Source organism: Bos indicus, chromosome 16 (assembly GCF_029378745.1).
Source record: "Bos indicus isolate NIAB-ARS_2022 breed Sahiwal x Tharparkar chromosome 16, NIAB-ARS_B.indTharparkar_mat_pri_1.0, whole genome shotgun sequence".
NCBI classification, from domain to species: Eukaryota; Metazoa; Chordata; class Mammalia; order Artiodactyla; family Bovidae; genus Bos; species Bos indicus.
This window is the reverse complement of record NC_091775.1, coordinates 2,329,464-2,350,986: the sequence shown is the minus strand read 5'-3', so window position 1 is coordinate 2,350,986 and position 21,523 is coordinate 2,329,464. Positions and strand designations below refer to the sequence as shown.

At 38.3% G+C, this 21,523-nt stretch overlaps 1 protein-coding gene across 6 annotated transcripts in view; it reads right to left on the bottom strand.

The window, feature by feature from the left end:
- Positions 1–1,770: 1,770 nt before the first annotated feature.
- The window catches only part of MDM4 (MDM4 regulator of p53), a 51,913-nt gene continuing 32,160 nt past the window's right edge, over positions 1,771–21,523 (bottom strand). For 5 of the 6 annotated variants that reach the window (XM_070767775.1, XM_019976601.2, XM_070767776.1 and 2 more), the window contains 4 exons: positions 19,523–19,683; positions 17,643–17,792; positions 16,925–17,005; positions 1,771–15,047 (listed from right to left, as the gene is read on the bottom strand). In XM_070767775.1, the coding sequence (XP_070623876.1) occupies positions 14,475–15,047; positions 16,925–17,005; positions 17,643–17,792; positions 19,523–19,683 (965 nt within the window). In that variant the 3' untranslated portion in view covers positions 1,771–14,474. Of the gene's footprint in view, positions 15,048–16,924; positions 17,006–17,642; positions 17,793–19,522; positions 19,684–21,523 lie in introns of those variants that run through there. The other variant, XR_011560696.1, reaches the window with a different exon arrangement.

The window sequence follows — 21,523 nt, the reverse complement described above, 5'->3', positions numbered from 1 at the left end:
TAGGGTTGGGCATGTACATAGCAAGATTATCCCTCTACCCCCAAACATGTTAACAACCTGAAATTTTTCTAATAGCACTAATACTTGTTATGCCTTTAGAGGGTGGATTTAAGCAAATCCCAGCAAACAAGTACTGGCTAGGGATTTGTCTGTTAACAACTATTTAACTCAGTTACTGGTTTCAGCTTGCTTTCTAGCCTCAAGACTACATTCAGGAAAGATTACAAATCTGCAGTACCAGGAATCAAGCTGAGTAGCATACAAAATCCAGGTAACAAATAAAGTATGCAGTTGTTATTAAAAAGTAACTTTTTAAAGAGGTCACAAAACATGGAAATAGTTGTATGAACACAGAAACTGGCTCCATCCTTATCTCTAACGTTTTCATTTTTATTTTTTTAAAAATGTTAATTTGTGGTATATAAAAATCTTAGTTGAGGCACGTGGGATCTAGTTCCCTGACCAGCAAGTGAACCCTTGGACCCCAGCCTCGGGAGTGCAGAGTCTTAGCCACCAGACCACTAGGGAAGTACCCTGCTCTCCTTTTTAAGATGCCATCCCTATTTCCAGCGTCACCCCCACCCCGCCCCCCAGGTGCTCCTCATACAAGCGTCTACTATCTCTAGGGCATATCATTTGTGCTCCCAGAAGTCGTACAAGTGCCCATCTGTGGCAACTACGTGATAGCTGTCAGCTCGGGACAGCTGACCAGGTTTATCCACCTTAACGGCCTTGGATGTGAGCTAGCCAAACTCTTAATGGACACATTTCACTTTTCTCTGACATCCCTCCAAAGAACAGAACCTGGAGGGTCACAGACTAGTTTCAATGAAGCTCCTGGAAGTAAATGTGAAATGTACTTTTAACATGAGATTTCATAAGTTTTAGTAGCTTTTCAAGGAGGGCTAAATCCCCAAAAGTTTAGGATCCCTGCTAGAGACCCCAGCACATGCTCAGCATACAAGTGATCAGTGCATACTTTGTGACAAGCCCTCAGTACCTCTCACACAAGCCTCAATTCAAAACCACAATGAAATAGAATCCTGCACTTGGCGCCCCTTTATAAACTCAATGGCAATCCTGAAATCTCTACATCAGTAGCAGAGGGTGGTAGACAGGTTGATGTACTCATGGGTTCTGAAGAGTCGGGCAGTCTTGGGACCGGAAGAAGGCTTGCCTTAAACCACTCTGGACATGCAGGTGCGCTATGAGCTCTAATTCTCAAGGGCTCTACGGGGAACCTCTACAACTCACTGCCTTAGCTCAAGTTATTAATAAAAAATACTCTGCAAATTCTGAGGTTTCCTTCAAGATTAGGAACCTGAAATTGAAATAGGCCGCCAGGCTCCTCCATCCATGGGATTTTCCAGGCAAGAATACTGGAGTGGGTTGCCATTTCCTTCTCCAGAGAATCTTCCTACCCAGGGACTGAACCCAGGTCTCCCACATTGCAGGCAGATTCTTTACCATCTAAGTCACCAGGGAAGGCTAATAAAAAATTCTCCGCAAATTTTGAGGTTTCCTTCGAGACTGGGAACCTAAAAGTGAAATATAACACTTACTCTATTAATAGTTAATTGTGTGTATGATTGGGGGTGGGGGTGGGTTAAAAGTTGTTTTTAAGTACAATATCTTCTATTGTAAAAGCTACTCTCTTCATTCATTCCCATCAGACCAAATTTGTGGTCTGACACAAATTCAAAGGCAGAAAACAAGATCTTGCTGTATACAAAAACAATTCTGTATTTCCCCAATAATGACACCACAAAATGACAAAATGAAAATTATTTAATACACAAAAAAGCACAACAAAACCAAACACATAGTGCAAAAAGATACAGAGCTACCAACTTAGTAATGCTTATAAAGATCAGGCAAGAGCTCATGAACACATCTCCTTTCCTCAAGTTCTGGGCTGGTTTCAAAGTTGGTTTTTTTTTCCCCACCGTATTTGCTACTATTATTAATTATGACTACCTAATTAGATGTTATTTGGAAATCTGCATGATTTCTATACACTGATTGCATTTTATGCCACCTATTCAAGTGCACGTAAGACAGAATTTTTTATATCAAGACCATAGCAAGGCAGTTGTAGCTACTACCCAAATTTATATACACAGTTCTCTCAGAACCTAGGGCCTGAACTCTTCTAGACAAGAGATCATGTGAAGCAAAGGATACATAAGCTGGAGGCATGGGTAAAAGGAAGCAACGTAGGCTCTGCTAGGCAGGCACAAAGGGGAGCTCAGCTTCTAGGAGACGAGGCATTCTGAATATATACCCCAGAGCGTGGTCTACCAAAAGCTTAACAACGTCTAGTATCTTATTCAAGGCAACCAGAGGTTCTATTACCTCCCACACTTAATCCCCCCAACAAACTATGAGGTAGAAAGAGTAGTATATGAACTCATTTTACAGATGAGAAAAACTGAGGCTTAAGAAGGTCAAGATTAGGACTCATGATGGTAGAATAAGTTTATTCCTTATCTCTATCCAAGAAGCACTTAACAGTGCCTGGCTATAGACTAGAAGAGAGTCCTGTTTAAGAGGCTGCCTTGCTAGGTGATGAGGAGGCCAGAAACACTGCACTCCTTTAAAAAACATTTTCTGTAACTTTCACAAGAGGAAAAGAAAAAACTAAATGAGGCATTTTGATTCTTTATGAAAAAGAAAAAAATGAGGCAAACTGAATAGGGGGACAATGTACACAGTTCTATATTTAAAATGGACAACCTACTCTGCAGCACAGAGAACTCTGCTCAGTACTGGGTGGCAGTCTGTATGGGAGGGGACTTTGGGGAAGGACGGACACCTGTATATGTATGGCTGTGCGCCTGAAACTGTCACAACATTGCTAATCGGCTATACTCCAATATACTTTATATTAAGTAAAAAGTTAAAGCAAGATAAAATGAACTCTGCTCAATATTATCTAACAACCTAAGTGGGAAACGACTTTGAAAAAGAACAGATATATGTATAGGTATAACTGAATCGCTTTGCTGCACACCCGAAACCAACACAACACTGTTAATCACCTACACTGCAACACACAATGAAATAAACAGCTCACATACACAAATCTCCTACACTCCAACACACTGATGAAATAAACAGTTCATACACACAAATCTTCATCTACAGTTGTTTTTAATAGACAGTAGCTCTGATGTCATGTCTTTGCTTCTTATTGCTAGACTCCACCACCTAATTCTGCAGGAGAAACATTCCCCAGGACTGACTGGAAAAGAGGAATATTATCTAAAGACACTGGAGTTACAACCGTCCAAGGGGTGATACAGAAAGGCCTTCAAGATAAAAGCAATATCCAGAAGTAGATAATAACTTTGAATTCCAAGGAAAAAGAACAACAGGAATGGGAAATGTCTGACAACAAAGTTTTTACTGTTTAAAAACAAAAACAAAAAAAAGCCTTGGGATAAGAAATCAGATATTCTGATAAAATGTTTTAAGTATTAATTTTCAATAAAGTATTTATCAAACTACAGCAACTACAACAAGTATTTTTCAAACTACAGCAACTGAGAAAGGAATTGCTCTGACAGCACCATCTGGCCCCTTTTAGGATTCTTGACCCATCCTGCCCCAAGAAATAAGCAGTTCTACCTGCTGGGCTCTCCTCCAAGATGACATTTAATAAAGATCCCCAGTGAAGAACAACCTGCAGAAGCAGCATCCTGGATTTCAGGTAAGCTTCCCAGAAATACTAACTACCTCTTTCTGAACACTTCTTTCTCTGTGACATTCCAGTCATTCAAAAGGCTCTTGAGAGAAGTACAGGAAACCCCAAGTGTAAGCTTATTATAATATTTTAACAATACCACATTCACCAACAGTGGCATTATTTGGGATTGCATATTCATTGCATTAAAAGATCTCAAAATACTAATAGGACATTTTCCCACAGAAGAAAAAGAGATCTGGTTGCTAAAGAAAGAATATAGCAATGGCCAGCAAGGAAAGCTCTATCAACAAAAAGAGTATCTCAAGGCCATCTGGAAAAAACTGTTTCCAGATTAGGTCTGGGGGGTCACCTGAACCACCACCGCAGATAATTTCCATTTCCAGTTTAGCTTTAGAGTCTCCAATATTTCTCCTCATATGCTAAACTGCAACTCAGCTAATCACAGATGCGGACAATTCCAGTAAAGTAACCTCAGGTACCCTATGGCAGTGCAAAATTCTAGACATTTGTAAACACTGTATGTGGTATTTTTGGCACAGGGGAGAGCTTGCAGGTTTCTTTATCTCTGAAGTGCAGATTCTAAAATCACCTGGTCTGCAGCCAGTTTTAGCAAAGCATTAAGTCTTGATAGCGTGTGTGCATACATCAACACCCACGAATGAGAGAACTGTCAGGATGAACTCTTCTTTAGGACATGAACAATTTAAGCAGATATTTGGCTAAACGGAAAACAACAGATTCACAGTATCTAAAACCATATACTTTACTTTCAGACTTCCCTGGCAATGGGTAAGACTCCATGCTTCCGGCGCAGAAGGCACGGGTTCAGTCCCTGGTTGGAGAAAGTCCACATGCCATGAAATGCGGCAAAAAGAGAGAAAGGAGGAAATCACACTTTCAGAAGATCATAACAACTGTCTGTGGGGAAAAACCAAATAGTTGTTTAACAAGTTTCCTACTTTCTAAAAGAAAACGAAGCATAACACTACAACAGCTCTGTAGATACACTGATCCAACAGTTCACACATTTCTCCTTAGCAACTGTCAAAGAAGCCAACATTGCATTGAAAGAACATTTCAAAAAAAGGCAACCTAAAAATAAGATCCTAATCTTCAAAAATAAGTTCTTACAAACAAAATAACATCACATAAAGCATTACATACAGCTTTAATACATAAATTATTATTAAAACACAACTGAATATTTCAAACCCTTGGCAGTGATTCAATCTTAAGACAAGTTTGTGGCAGTTTAGAAGCTGGTCTGTCTGGACGCTGATCCATTGTTCAAGTCTAGGATTGGGAATCTATGATATTCCATAGATGGACTCTGAAGAAATGTTAATATCAACTTAAAGCCTTGCTCTAAGATAAAGTCTGATTAAGTATAAAATACAAAAGCATACAAAGTATTATAAGTACCAAGCATACCAAGTATTATAAGTAACAGTGCAAGTAGAATGAATTAATAAGAGGCAGGAGACATTTTTAGCTATAAATTAGAAATTCATTGCTTTTCTAAGGATTTGTCATTTCTGGTTTGAACATTTTGTCTGGGATAACATGGTCATAAATATTAATTTAGATAACTAAAATAAGAAATCTGATGCTAATGTGGGATGATCTCATTAATCACAAGTCTATGGTGTAACGCAGTGGAAACAATAAACTCCACTGACACCTACTTTAACAGATCTTTTCCACACAATTAAGATTTCAAGCTAAGCATGCCTTATCTATAACTAGGACCATAATAATTTAATGCCTAAAAGAAGACATTTGAAAGTGAAAAGGGAGAGACAGAGACAACCTGTGTAAGATGCTGAAAAACAGGAGTAAACTGGCCCTGTCTCCAGAAAACCAGAGCATTATCACCACCCTAATTACAAACTAAATGCTAGTGTTTGGAAGTCAAGCGTTTAATCATCATATAGCAATAAACTATGAAGTTTTAACATACAAACCTTGTCATACTTATCTGTACCACAGTGACATTGAAAAAAGAACAAGATCAAAAATAGATCAAGAAGATGATTTAAAAGTTACTGCAAAAAAAAAAAAAAAGTTACTGCAGGTAAAGCACTGCTCTGATAGTTTTATTTGGCCCTTTTAAGACTCCCTAACCCATTCTAAGCCGAGAAACACAAGGAATTCTACTCGCTGTGCTATGCTCCCGAACAACATTTAATAAAGATCCTGGGGGATGGAAGAAGGTATTCCATGAAAATGGAAATGCAAAAGACAGCTGGAATAGCAATACTCGTATCAGACAAACAGATTTTAAAATAAACACTGTGATAAGTTCCCAGGTGGCACTAGTGTTAAAGAACCCGCCTGCCAATGCAAGAGACACAGGAGACACAGGTTTGATCCCTGAGTTGGGAAGATTCCTTGGAGGAGGGCGTGGCAATCCACTCCTGCGTTCTTGCCTGGAGAATCCCATGGACAGAGGAGTCTGGCGGGCTGCAATCCATGGAGTCGCAGAGTCAAGACTATGAAGCGACTTAGCACCCAGAGCACATAAGAGACAAAGGATGACAATACATAATGATCAACGGATCAATCCAAGAAGACACCGTAAATGCAAGAACAACTGTAAATATATATGCACCCAATGCAGAAGCACCTCAATATGTAAGGCCAATACTAAGAGCCACGGAGAAGGAAATAAATGGCAGCCCACTTCAGTATTCTTGCCTGGAGAATCCCATGGACAGAGGAGCTGGGCAGGCTCCTGTTCACGGGGTCACAAAGAGTCAGACACGACTGAGTGACTAGGCACAGCACAAGAGTCATAAAGGGAGAAACTGACAGGAACACATAAGAGTGGTGGACTTTTAACACCCCACAGAAAGTTAACAAGGAAACAAAGGCCTTAAGTGACACATTAGATCAGATGGACTTAACTGATATTTATAGAGCACTGCATCCAAAAGCAGCAGAATACGCCTTCTTCTCAGGTGCACACGGCACATTCTCTAGGACTGACCACGTGCTGGGCCACAAGGCAAGCCTCGGTCAGTTTAAGAAAACTGAGACAATACCAAGCTTCTTTTACCATCATGCTATGAGATTGGAAATAAATTACAAGAAAAAAACTATAAACAAACAAACAGTTGGAGGCTAAACAACATGCTACTAAACAACCAATGGATCATTGAAAAAAACCAAAGAGAAAATAAATATCTAGAGACAAATGAAAATGAAAGCACAACAATCCAAAATCTATGAAATACAGCAAAAGCAGTTCTAGGAGGAAAGTTTATGGAAGTCTTACCTCAGGAAACAAGAAAAAAACCTCAATTAAGCAACCTAACCTGATACCCAAAGCAACTAGAGAAAGAACAAACAAAACTCAAAACCAAAAAAAATCCTCAAAGATAGTAGAAAGGAAAGAAATCACAATGATCAGATAGAAAATAATTGGAATAGAGACAAAGAAAACAACAGCAAAGATCAATGAAACTAAAAGCTGGTTCTTTGAAAAGATAAACAAAATTGATAAACCTCTAGCCAGACTCATCAAGAAAAAAAAGGGAGAGGACTCAAATCAATAAAATTAGAAATGAAAAAGGAGAAGCTACAACTGACATCACAGAAATACAAAGGATCATGAGAGACCACTACAGGCGACTGTATGCCAATAAAATGCACAACATGGAAGAAATGGACATATTCTTAGAAAGGTTCAGCATTCCAAGACTGAACCAGGAAGAAGCAGAAAATACGAACAGATCAATCACAAGCACTGAAATTGAAAACTGTGATTAAAAATTCCCAACAAACAAAAGTCCAGGACCTGATGACTTCACAGGCAAAATCTAATATATTAAACATTTAGAGACGAGTTAATGGCTATCCTTCTGGAAACTGTTTCAAAAAACTGGACGGGAAGGAAACCCCCAAACTCATTCTATGAGGCCACCATCACCCTGACGTCAAGACAAGACAAAGATACTACAAAAAGAAAATTACAAGCCAATACCACTGATGAACACAGACACAAAAATCTTCCAACAAAATACTCGAAATCCGTATTCAACAATACATTAAAACAGTTATACACACACCATGATCAAGTGGGATTTATTGCAGTTATGCAAGGATTTTTTTAATATTTATAAATTAGTGTCTACACATTAAAAAAATTGAAGAATAAAAGCCTTATGATCAATCAAGTGGAAGCTGCTCAGTCATGTCTGACTCTTTGAGACCCCATGGACTGTAGCCCTCTAGGCTCCTCTGTCCATGGGATTTTCCAGACAAGAATACTGGAGTGGGTTGCCTTTCTCCAGAGGATCATCCCGACCCAGAGACTGAACCTTGGTCTCCTATATTGCATGCAGATTCTTTACCATCTGAGCCACCAGGGAAGCCCAATGAGCAACAGATGCAGAAAAAGGTTCTGACAAAATTTAGTACTCGTTTATGATAAAAACTCTCCAGAAAGTATATATAGAGGGAACATACCTCAACATAATAAATGCTATACTCGACAAACCTACAGCTAACGTTATATTCAACAGGAAAAAGCTGAAAGCATTTCTTCTAAGGCCAGAAACAAGACAAGGGTATCCACTCTCGCCACTTTTATTCAACAGTTTTGGAAGTCCTAGCTACAGCAATCAGAGAAGAAAAAGAAATAAAAGGAATCCAAATTGGAAAAGAAGTTGAACTGTCACTGCCTGCATATGACATGATCCTCTACACAGAAAATCCTCAAGACATGGCCAGAAAACCAGCACTCATCCACGAAGCCCGTAAAGCTGCAGGCTGCACATTAATACACACAAATCTTTTGCACTTCTATACACTAACAACAAAAGATTAGACAGAGATTCAAGAAACAATTTCACTTACCATTGCATCAAAATGAATAAAATATCTTAGGAATAAACCTACTTAAGGAGACAAAAGACGTGTACTCTGAAAACTGTAAGATACTGATGAAAGAAGTCAGAGACACAAAGAAATGGGAAAATGAAACACACTTTGTGGACTGGAAGAATCAACAGTATCAAAATGACTATACTCCCTAAGGCAATCTACAGATTCAATGTAAACCCTATCAAATCATCAATGGCATTCTTCACAGAACTAGAACAAAAAATCTTAAAATCTGTATGGAGACAAGACCCTGAATAGCCAAAGTACTCCCTGACTTCACAATATTGTTAACTGACTACACTCCAATATAAAATAAAAAGTTTTCAAAAATAAATAAATAAGTGAAAAATAGTCTTTGAACAAATGCTGCTGGGACAATAGGGCATCATAGACAAAAAAAAAGAAAAATCTTCATCTAATTACCACAACTTATACAAAATTAAAGCAAGATGAATCACAGATTTAAACGTAAAATATCAGATCACTAAACTGTTAACAGAAAACAAGGACAAAATATTCCAGATTTGGGGCTAAAACAAAGAATTTTTAGACTTGACAGCAAAGCACAAAATATATACAAAAAAACTGATAAACTGAACTTTATCAAAACTACAAACTATTTCTGAGAAAGATCATCTGAAAGGGATAAAAAGACCAACTACAGAGTGGGAGAAAATATTTACAAATACAGCATATACAGCAAAGAACTAATATCTAGAGCATAGAAAGAACTCCCAGTCCATCTTAAAAGAAAGCAATCCGGAATATTCATTGGAAGGACTGACGTTGAAGCTGAAACTCCAATAATTTGGCCACCTGATGTGAAGAGCTGACTCATTTGAAAAGACCCTGATGCTGGGAAAGATTGAGGGCAGGAGGAAAAGGGGACAACAGGATGAGATGGTTGGATGGCATCACCAACTCAATGAACATGGGTTTGAGTAAACTCTGGGAGTTGGTGATGGACAGGGAGGCCTGGCGTGCTGCAGTCCATGGGGTTGCAGAGTCGGACACAACTGAGCAACTGAACTGAACTGAACCCAAAACTCAACAGTAAGAAAGCAATTAGAAAATGGGCAAAAGGCATGAACCCTTCACCAAAGAGGATGGACGTACAGCATATACACGGTTCAGGCTCACTTGTTTCAGGTCCAATTAAAAGGTTCAGTTATTAGGAAAACTGTAATTAAAACCACAATGGGATATCATCACATATCTATCAGAATGACTAAAATTAAATATTATAGAGAGTGAAAGCACCAAATTCTAGTGATCATGCAGAGAAGTGGATCACTGTTAAACTGCTGGTGAGAAAGTGAAATGGCATAGCCATTAAGGAAAAAGCATTTGGCAATTCTTAAAAGCTAAAATTCATTTACCATACCTTCTTATCAATTGTATTACTAAGCATTTATCCCAGAGAAATTAGAACTTCGGTTTGTCCAAAATATGTTCACAAATGCTTATAGCAGCTTTTTTTATAATGGCAAAAACTAGAAAGAATCTAGATGTCATTCAATGAGTGAATGATTAAGCAAACTGTAGTATAGCTATACCCTAAAATACAGCTCAGCAGTTAAAAGAACAAATTATTCATATATACAACTCAGATGTATTTCCAGGCAATTATGCTGGAAAAAAAAAGTCCAATCCCAAAAGGTTGCATACCATATGGTTCCATGCACGAGCATTTCTGAAGTCACAATATCACAGAAATGGAAAACAAATTAGTAATTTCTAGGGCTAAAGAGCGGATAGGGTTATAAGGAACCTAACAGGTCTATAAAGGATTGTAGAAGGATTCCAGCAGTGATGGAAATGCTTTTTATCCTGACCGTTCAACGTCAACACCCTGGTTGTGATGTTACACTACAACTTTTCAAGATGTTATTATTGGGGCAAATTATTACAGATTACAAGGCATCTCTCTGTACTGTTTCCTACAGCTGCACGTGAATCCACAATTACCTTAAAAATAAAAAATTTCATTAAAAGACCAACAAAAATGGGCAGAAGACCTAAACAGACATTTCTCAGAAGGAGACATAGATGGCTTAGTGGCACATGAAAAGGTGTTCAACATTGCTACTAGAGAAATGCAAATCAAAACTACAATGAGGTTATCAACTCACATCAGCCAAAATGGCCATTATCAAAAAATCCATAAACAGTAAATACTGGACAGGGTGTGGAGAGAAGGGAACCCTCCTATGCTGTTGGTGAGAATGTAAAATGGTACAGCCACTACAAAGAGCAGTATGGAGTTTCCTTAAAAAAACTAAAAATAGAGCTACCATAGGACCCTGCAATCCCACTCCTGGGAATATATGTGGAGAAAAACAGGTCGGAAGGGACACGCACCCCAGTGTTCATTGCAGTGTTGTTTACAACAGCCAAAAACTGGAAGCAACCCAAGTGCCCATCAACAGAGGAATGGATAAGGAAGATGTGGTACATATACACAATGGAATACTATTCAGCCATTAAAAAGAATGAAATAATGCCATATGCAGCAACATGGATGGACCCAGAGAGATCAGATGGTATCATATGACACGATATGACGGAAATATCATGATATCCCTTACATGCAGAATCAAAAAGGAAATTATACAAATAAACTTAATTACAAATCAGAAGCAAATTCACAGACTTAGAGAACTTACAGTTACCAGTGGGGAAAAGTGGGGGGAAGGGATAGAGACTCTCAGATCGACATGTACACTGCTATATTTAAAATGGGTAACAAAAAGGATCCACTGTATAGCACAAGGAGCTCTGTTCAAGGTTATACAGCAGCCTGGATTCCAGGGAAGTTTAGGATAGAATGAAGTGAAGTGTCAGTTGCTCAGTTGTGTCTGACTCTTTTGAGACCCCAGGGACTATAGCCCGCCAGGCTCCTCTGTTCATGGGATTTTCCAAGCAAGCAAGGTCTCCCACATCACAGGCCAATTCTTATGGATACATGTATATGTATGGTTGAGTCACTTTGCTGTGCACTTAAAACTATCATAACATTGTTAATTGGCTACACTCCGATATAAAATAAAAAATTAAAAAAATTAATAAAACAAAGATCCTAGATAATGGAAAACAAACTGCAGAAGCAGCATCTTGGGTTTCAGGTAAGCTACAAAAGAAATATTACCTCCTTCTGCAGATACAGTTCTTTGTAACATTCAAGTTGTTCAAGACTCTTGATAGGGGTTCAGTAAACCTAAATGTATTTATTCAAATATTTTCAGCTCAAATGTGCAGTTTAAAATCTTCTAAGCAAAGTATTTACTGCTAATGGGGACAGTAAAAACCAAGGTGATCCAAGGGGGGAAAAAAGTAAGTAGAGTAGCATAAGAGGATTCTGTGCTAGGCAAGGATGCACCAAATTAGCAGCAAATATCTATATACAAAAATAAAAATTTTAGACTTTTATTAAGCTTTCTTCAAAAACTCAACTTCATATAAGAGGGACCAGAGGGTACAAGTGCAGATCCCAGCTCTCCCTATTCCTCATTTTACTTGCAAAAGCAATTAACTGGCAAAATTAAAACAAAATCAATAGCTATCAAACTATCATGAAAAGAGTAGTATGGGGGTGGGGTGGGGAGAGAATGGGGTATAAAGTTACTTAACTTCCTAAATTTTTAGAGCACTTACCATAGTCTAATGAAACACTGAACTTGAAGGACTGATTCTATTTACTGAGGGGAAAAACCCTTGTCCCTAATGCCTGGAGACAGCCAGAGACCTAAGTTTCATCCCCCAAGGAGGACAAACACTGGACAGACAGTTCAGGTTCCTCTGCTGCCTTTACTTGTCTTTCCAGTGGGAGGAGTAACTTATCGGATTATGTACGAGGAGCTGACATGTACTGCCTTTTCTCTTTGAGGAGAAACAGTTAAGTATTCTCTCTGAAGTCCTGTTTTGGCTGCAGCTCATATTCTTCAGTATTTTAAGGCCATCAGTTATTCCAAATTCAACAAAAACCACAGTTTAAACAGTTAACAAATAATGAGAAGGAAGAAAGCATGGTTTAGAGATTTACTGTAGGAGACTTGGATCCCAGAAAGCTCTATCACTAGCTGTGACTTTTAGCAGTCATTTACCCTTTCAGCCTCATGTGCAAAATAAGAGGTTGACTATATGAGTGCGTGCTGGTTAATTTCTATGATTTTAACAAAATTTCTCTAAATACGATGCTAAATAAAGGATTTTTGTCTGTACCTGTGTGTGTACCAGCGCCTGTGAATGCATGCATGTGTGTGTTTGGGGCAGGGAGTTGAGTTGGGCTTATAGCAAGCAACCCAAGTTCATTCTTAAGATCCTTAAATTTAATAATTTTAGGGCCTTGATCTTCAAAATATTCATACCCCTGAGCATACACCAAAATTTCTTCCAATAGGGAAAGTAGACAGGAATATCTATAAGGAAAGCAACTTTAAGATCTTCAATTTCCATATGTATTATCCTAATATTTATGTGCTCAGATAAAACCTCTTCAGAGCTATCTTTAAATACTTTCCTTTTCACAATGGCCATAATCCCTATTCTCAGAAGAAAGGCTGCTTCTCACCCACCTAGAATCTTATGGGGCACTGCCTTAGGACATTAAAAAAACCACTAGAGGCATCAAATAAAAAGACAAAAACCCCTAGCAGGCTCCCAGGAAACAAAGAGGGCAGAGTACAGCACAGAGGGCTTTGGTCACAATCTCTGCGCCTTGTCTTAGAACTGCAATTGAGAAGGCTATGCCATAGACGCAGGCAACACATGCAACTGGATTACAAATGAGGCCAAACAGGGCCTCCCTGGCGGTTCAACGGCAAGGCTCCACGCTCCTGAGCAGGGGCACGGGTCTGAATGCTGGCCGGGGATCCCATATGCTGTACTGTGCGGCCAAAAATAAATTAATATAAAGTCAAACATTTCAACTGAAAATGAAGTCTGACTTGGCTGATTAGTTTTATAATGAGAATAGGCTTTGCCAGTATATATGACAGGACTTTCTCTATAAATTCAACCAGCCAAATCTACAGCTCCAAGGTTTTGGCAAAAATATATCTAAAGCACATCTACAATATACTGGATGATACATCCTCTTTAAGTACTTAAATTTATTTAAAAAATTTAGAAGTCAAATTCAACATGTGCAAAAGGAAAACTAATCGAGGGTGAGAGTCATGAAATGATGGAGGAACTACCTAGAAAAGGATACAAGAGAACATTCTGAGGAGACAGAAACGTGCTATTGCTTGCTTCAGGTGGCTACTGAGATGTCTACAATTCAGCAGAAGGGAACACTTTATTGCTTGCTAACTACACCTCAATTTTTAAAAGGTGCAAAAAGTCATATGTACTTTTTCAAAATTGTTTTTTGAGGTATGTTAGCAAAAATGTTGGATATCACTGTTCTAGGCACATTATTACAAAAATAATCATTTCTCTGAACCACACAACATAAAGTAGTCTACTTTATACATTACTTACTTATGCTTTTTCATTGACAGCTTTAGTATCTTTCTAATAGCCACCTTGGATTTTGATGCCCAAGAACATTCCCCACCAGAAAAGAACAGTAAGAAATTAAATTAAATAAAAATGAATGTATTTCTGTGTGTACTGCTCCCTCCCAGATCCTCATCTTTGAAGACAGAATGGGTAACTTCTCTTTTAATGTTAATAGTCTCCAAATTGATAATCTAGTTCTAAAGAACTTATTCTCAAATTCTATAAGTTTAGAGGTAAAAATGACCTAGAACATAAAAGTTCACATGAATAAATCAAAGTATGAAATGGGTCACCCCTGCGTAGAGATGCTCAATACTGATATTTGGACACATGACCAGCTCTGTTACTGTCTGTCTGTAATTCACTGATTCAGCTATGCTACAAAAACCTTAATAACCAACTGAATCTCTTTCTTGCAAATAGGACAAGAAGCCCCAGCCTTCTTTAGTCTTCTGGCACAATGAAAACAAGTGACAAGATGGCCTGTCCTCCCGTGAATAATGTTCCCGTTTCGTGGTCTTTTCTCACACAGACTACATGGCTTCAAAAGATTCTGGCAATCCTCCATGTTTTCTGTATCTTTTCTCTGTTCAAAAAGGTTATCTGATTGTTCTCCCATGCTTGATATGGTCTCCTGGCTTTCGGAACTATGAGCCAAATCCAAGAATTCCACCGAGTTGCAAGGATCAAAATGTTTCGAGCTTTCTTCCTTTACGTATGTATCTTTAGGTCTAACAACTGGAGCTGATACAGTTCTTCTGCAGTCAGGGACATCAACTCCTTCGCTTTCTTGCTTTTCAGGTATGGCAGTGATATCAGACGTGGAGAGAGAATGGGTTAACTTAGAACAATCTGAATACCAATCCTTCCTCAAGGCCCAGCAACGAAAACAGTACCTCTTGCTTGGAGAGTTAAATTTCTTGCACTCAGTACACTGCCACTCATCCTACAAAGACAAATGCAGCCCATTAGTACTCACTCAGTGGAAAACATGAGACTGAGAGAAAGGGAGAGTAGGCCAAATTTTCATCATCTCACACTAAGATAGTAAGCATCCAGGCATTTCTACAAAGTCTACAGCGACATGTAAGAACATCTTGAGAAGTTTTATAATGATAGTGACATAACTGCCACTTCAAGCCAAATGTGATGTAGTTATCTTTAAGAAAGTTAAACTGTTTTAGCTTTCTATTTAGTTTGGGTGCAATTTGCATTGTTTGCTTTTACCCACTGCCTTCTTTTTACAAAAAGGCAATTCTTTGTACAACTTACTCTTTTATCCAGCAAGAGGCTAAAGAATGAAGCAAAGGTAATACTCAAGATGTCATTCTTTCCTACTAATTAAAAAATGTTATAAAATTTGTCAAAAAGGAAGCTAAAATTGATATTTGACAACGCCTACATTTACTCCTTCTCTCACTGCTCTCAGGAATAGGCAGGTAATTGCATGCCTAAATCACACTCGGAAAAATGAATGCTCCTGTCCTTGAATGCCAGGTAATTTTTTTCCCTACTTCTCCACATTCAAATTAGGAGATACCAAGAGCACAATGAATTTTAAATGCCTTGCTTAATTCACCTGGAACAAGTCAAGTGTATTTAAATGTGGGTAATTGCCTGGTTTTGACAGGATCGATGATTTGATACATGCTCACCTGATTACTTTCAGAACAAAGGCCAAGCACTTCAAGTTTAGAAGTCACAACTCAACTGCCTACACTGGGAGGCAGGGATATGACCATTTGTTAAACTGGGATGTTTCTCCAGAGAGCCTCAGAACATTCTTGCCAGTTTTAAGATCCTCAGATCTCATCTGAAATGCTATACAAATATGCAAGGAACTTCATGAAGAACTGGAATTCGTAACTGATGGTGTGTCGTAGTCTAATTGGCATCACTTTTCTTTTTCAGTAGTATATAAAATGATAGGGTTTATTCAACTCCATGGCGGCTCTGAACTGATGAAATATAGTCTATTTGCTTAACAGGTTTTCTGGGCCCCAAGACCCTCAAAAATCTGATTAGGATAGAAACACTTATCTTTGCTATTCATATAATGTCAAGAACACTTAATGGACCAATATATCCCATGCTATTACTTAGCCATGCACAGACAAATAATTTGCAATGAATTACCGTAATGGTCAGCAGTGGTGGGGTGGGAGCTGGGGGACAGGATAAACACTAGAGACAACCAAAGATTTTTATACCCCCAAGCAGCGAATTGTAAAATCCCCTCCTTAACCTTACTCCACCATCGTAAGAGCAAATGGGGAGCTAGCATGAAAAGAGATAAGCAAGACATTCGAGTCCACACCTGACCTGCCAACTGACGACAAATCCGTACCTATTACCTAACAGCTTAATAAAATTCATTTATCAACCCTTCATTAATATAAACCTACATGGAAATTAAGCCATTTTCCATTTGTTTCTAGTTAAGAAAACATCAAAAGTATAATACTTAACAAAAACTTTCAGGTAGCTTACAGGTCTCTTTGGGACTAGAGAGAGGTGTTTAGCAGGAAAAGCAGTATAGGACTACTTTGAATCTATGCACCCACTGCACAATTTCCAAAGAGCTTTGAAAGCAGGAAGAAAGGCACACAGAGAGGCATTTAAGTCATCTCTTTCCAAGGCAGGGAAAGCATTCAAATTCCAACAAAAATCTAACAAGATATAAAGAAACCAACATCTCCTAACACCTAGGAAAAAAAGTAGACAGAAATGGGGAGAAAGGACACTCTTCAACACAAGTGAACTGCTGGGACGTTAAAATCTGAAGACGTGAGTAGTGTCAAACAGCTTATTAGAAATTCATACCTCAGAGGTAACTTCTATATCAGTATCGTCACTTATGGATTTAGGGTCCTCAAGGTCATCATTTTTTCCCACTTCAGTCACCTGAGAAAGCAAAAACATCTCATTAGCCAGGTTTACATATTTTAGATGAGGTTGTTACCTAAGAGCAAAAAGTACAGAGCTTCAGTTTAAAACTCCCATTCTTCCCCCATCACTAGCACTTAAAAATGAGACAGCTTATATGTGAGATCGAAAACATGACTCTGTACATACCTAGCTGACATTTCAGTAGAATAAATGACTGAAAAGCACCAAGAAGGGCTACCAAAGATCTCTTCAGCATTCAGAAGGGAGAGCATTCCCAAATTTATGTATTTAACTAAACAGTATCAGGGTATAAATTAGTAAATATAGAAATGTTTTATCTTGAGAATCTAGGAAGGCATTGATAAGAATAAAAAGGGATCACAGGAGAAAATGTGGGGAGTGTCTTCTGAACTTTAAAATTCTAAAAATTAAAACCTCACTTCTGTGATCCACAAAGTCCTACCCTATTTTTAAGGCAGGCGTGGTTAACTTAATGTAAATCTTAAAACTGGCTAAAGTATTAAAAGATGAAAAGGGGAGACCACATGGGTCATTCGTTGCACGAAGTAGCATAGTGTCAGGGTAACCGATCTGAACAAGCTTTACTACACATACATAACCAAAGTCAATGTGAAATTCTTCCACAACATACCTTTTTGTCTATCAATTTCCCTACTTCTTCACTTGTTTGTTCAGGATCAGCAGCTTCAACTTTTTTTCCAACACCAAATTGCTCTGACACTGACTCATTCAAAAACCACAAGTCATCTGTGGTGTCTGAAACAATGGCAGTACCTATATCCTAACAGAAAAAAACAAACATGAGTTTTTGTGAAGTGAAGTGAAGTCGCTCAGTTGTGTCCGACTCTTCACGACCCCATGGAGTGCAGCCTATCAGACTCCTCCGTCCATGGGATTTTCCAGGCAGGAGTACTGGAGTGGGGTGCCAGTTGAACCAAAGTAGATGAACCCAAAACTCCATATCCTCATACATCTCAAAAGAATGCCTAGCCTTTCTTCTACAGATATCTATTCATTCAACAAATATCTATTTGGCAGTGACTATGTATAGACTAATGGGTGGATATGAGAGTACTTGGCAAGGAATTTTCTATTTTAGTAACACTAGAGAAACAGCAATGAAGTGCTTAAAAGCTAAAAACTCTTAGTTGCTCAACTAAATAAAATCCATCTCCTACATTCCTTTTCACAGGTGGCAATCTGAGGACCTAGAAAACTTTCTGTTAATTGTGACATGTTCTTCCCTGTAAGTCAATGATGTTTATTAAAGAAATATGAAAGATACTGATGATAATGCAAACCTCTATCCTCTTTCTGAATTCTTTTATTTTATTGAGGTAAAGCTGGTATATAATACTTCTTTCTTAATTCTTAAACAACTTTAAATATAACTTTATTTCCACATTCATCTATGGATAGTAAACTATCCATGTTTACTATGTAAACTATGACATGTTTTTCTACAATATTCATAAGAGACAACTTATTATTTTATTTCTATATGTCCATTCATTTACTGAACAAATAGTGTCTATTCTGTGTCAGATACGAACCAGGTACTACTTACTAAGCAATAGAATAGAGTGGTCAATAAAAGCAATAGAAAAGAGTGGTCAATTAAAAACCCTGACTTATATTTCAATGGGGGTCAAACAGACAATAGATACATAAACAAAATACAATAATACAAAGTAAGAAGAGCAACGGAGAATATAAAAGAGCAGAATGGTGATGAAATTAGACTGCAGAAGTAATAAAAAGTGGCTAGATCTCAGGTATACTTTAGAAACAGAGTTGACAACCTGATTCGGTATATGACAGAGAGAGAAATCAATGAAATCTCTGGATGCATGGCTAGAATAACTGAGTAGAAGGAAGACATAAGTAAAAGGACACATTTCCCTGGTGGTCCCGAGGCTGGGACTCAGCACTCCCAGTGCAGGGGGCCCAGGTTCGATCCCTGGTTAGGGAACTAGACCCCACATGCGGCGACTAAGAGCTTCCACATGCTGCAGCTGAGACTCGGCACAGCCAAACAGACAATAATAAATGTTTAATGACAGCATCGAGAGCTCTCTTTTGGGATTAAAAATTATTTATTTGGTTGCACCAGGTCTTAATTATAGCACACAGGATCATTACTTACAGCATGCAAACTGTTAGTTCTAGTGTATGGGATCTAACTTTCTGACCAGGGATCAAACCTGGCCCCCCTGCCTTGGGGGCACAGAATCATAGCCACAGACCACCAGGAAGTCCCAAGAGTTCTGTTTTGAACATGGAGAATGTCAGACCATCCAGTGTTGAGTAGGCAGTTAGATGTGGGAGCTGGGCACTGAGGAGAGACGTCAGGGCTGAAGATATAGATTTGAGCATCACATGCATATAGATGGCACTGAAAAGTCATAGCACTGCATGGGAATTCTCAGACAAGCTAATGTATGTTTCAAGAGTAATCAAGAATGTCACTCCATTAAAGAAAAAAAGTTCCTCTTCAAATGTGAAATTTACCTGATTTGTCTGTAAATCAGTTGAGCCATTACTTCTAGGTGTATAGTTATTTCTCAAGTTTCCTAAAAACCACCAAGGCAAGCCAGCTACATCCCACTCCTCAAACCCGAGGTCCAGTCTTGACGTCTCTTCTTGAGTTAAATTTGCTACCAAGTCTTCATCTACAAAAGTCAAATGAAAAGATGATAACTGTGTATGTAACACTTAAGAATCAAGACTCTCTTCATAATGCTTAAAACTTCTTGTACAAGGTAAGTAAAAAGAAAATCCTCTTCCCAGGAAGAAAGAATCAGAAATCAAATACCTGTATCAGTTGCAGAGCCCAAATCTCCCTCCTCTGCTTTTCGATTTCATCAGCAAGTACTGCCACTTAGATGTCATTCATCAAGAAACATAAGCCCTGACAGCATCCAAACAATGACACTGTTCTAGAAGGATTTCTAAATGGCCACCTGGTGGCATTTTAAACATGCCTACCACTGTAACAACTCAGGAATGACTTGATTCGTGACTGCAAATGGTGACGGCATAGTGGCCCAACCCTTGAGAGAGAAACTCGGTGTACAGACCATACTGAGCAATCACAAGGTTGTCAAGGCAGTCTCACTGGTACCACATATTTTCGGATGTTTCTCAATAATTCATACGTTTCAGCAGGTAACAACCACTATGAAACACTGAACTCTAGGCTGTCCAAATAAATACACATATATGTCCTTTCTGGATCAACAGGCTCTTTTGGAGTTAAGATATTTAAAAGCTAGAAATATTGCAAATCCAGGACATAGTAAGGGCCCACACGTTCTAAATAAAAGATCTTGTGTTGTACATCTAAATGATATTCAAGGGAGTTACTAACATAAGTTTGTTGTTACCACATGAAATTCTTTTCATTCTTTCCCACTGTCCAATCTTTTTTGTTGTACTTTCTTACTCTTCTCTACCTCTTCCTAATACTCTAGGCAGGCCAATGGCAGCTAAAGGGGTTTAAATGTGCTAAGGTACATACAGTTGAAAAAATGTCTGCAATAAATGGATCCCTGCCAGAACAGTTACCCTATCTACTTACAAATTATGCTGTTCCTGACTATTAAAAGGTATACCTGCGCTCAGGGAAACTTCACCTACCTTTTACTTACTCACTGCTGATTATGAGAAACCTAATTTTGAAATGGTATCACATTAAAGTTATCTTCAACTACTCAAGCTCTATAACTTCTTCTGAAGGGAATGAAAAAAAGGCCATTCTTTCCACATGTAAAAATTCTGTACTTTCTACCTATACACATCCCTGAGAATACTAAGCTATTAATTCTCAAAATTTACATCATGAACTACAGTTTCTTGTCTTGGCTGTTGTTATATATTAAACAGCCTTTGAGTAGAAAATAAGCAAAGGCTTGTATTTAAAGAAACAAAATTATACACTTAGTACCATACAGACTGAAATAAGCTCCCAGCTAACTAGATAGCCCAAAATTCAGCTTATATTCAAAGCAATTTGAAGGAAACCTAGCATATAAACAGATTAAAATCTATCATTTACAACAACTGTAGCATCATAACTTTCTGGGATGCTGCTAAGGTCTAACCTGCCACTTGTGCAAATATGAGTCAGGTACCTACACTAGAAACCATCAGGCCATAAATTGAGAAATTTATGACTTTACATTATCTTTGCAGGAAAAAGTTTAGGAAGTACTTTATAAAGCAGGGCCTGGGGAAAACTTCTGAAACGTTGATCAACTCACTTAACCTGACTGTACTATATCTAATATGAATGGGAAACATCTAATGACTACCATCCAAGGATAAAGGAACTACTAGGCTTCTTATGTCTCATTCTTGGCTCTGAGACATCAGGTCCATTTTACCATCTTTGTAAACTTCAAAAATATATGAAAATCAGCCTTTGCCTCAAGCAGACAAATAAAAATAACCAGATCAAATATATACAGGGGAGCCAAGATTTAAAACGCCAAGGCAGCCGAGTTACTAGGT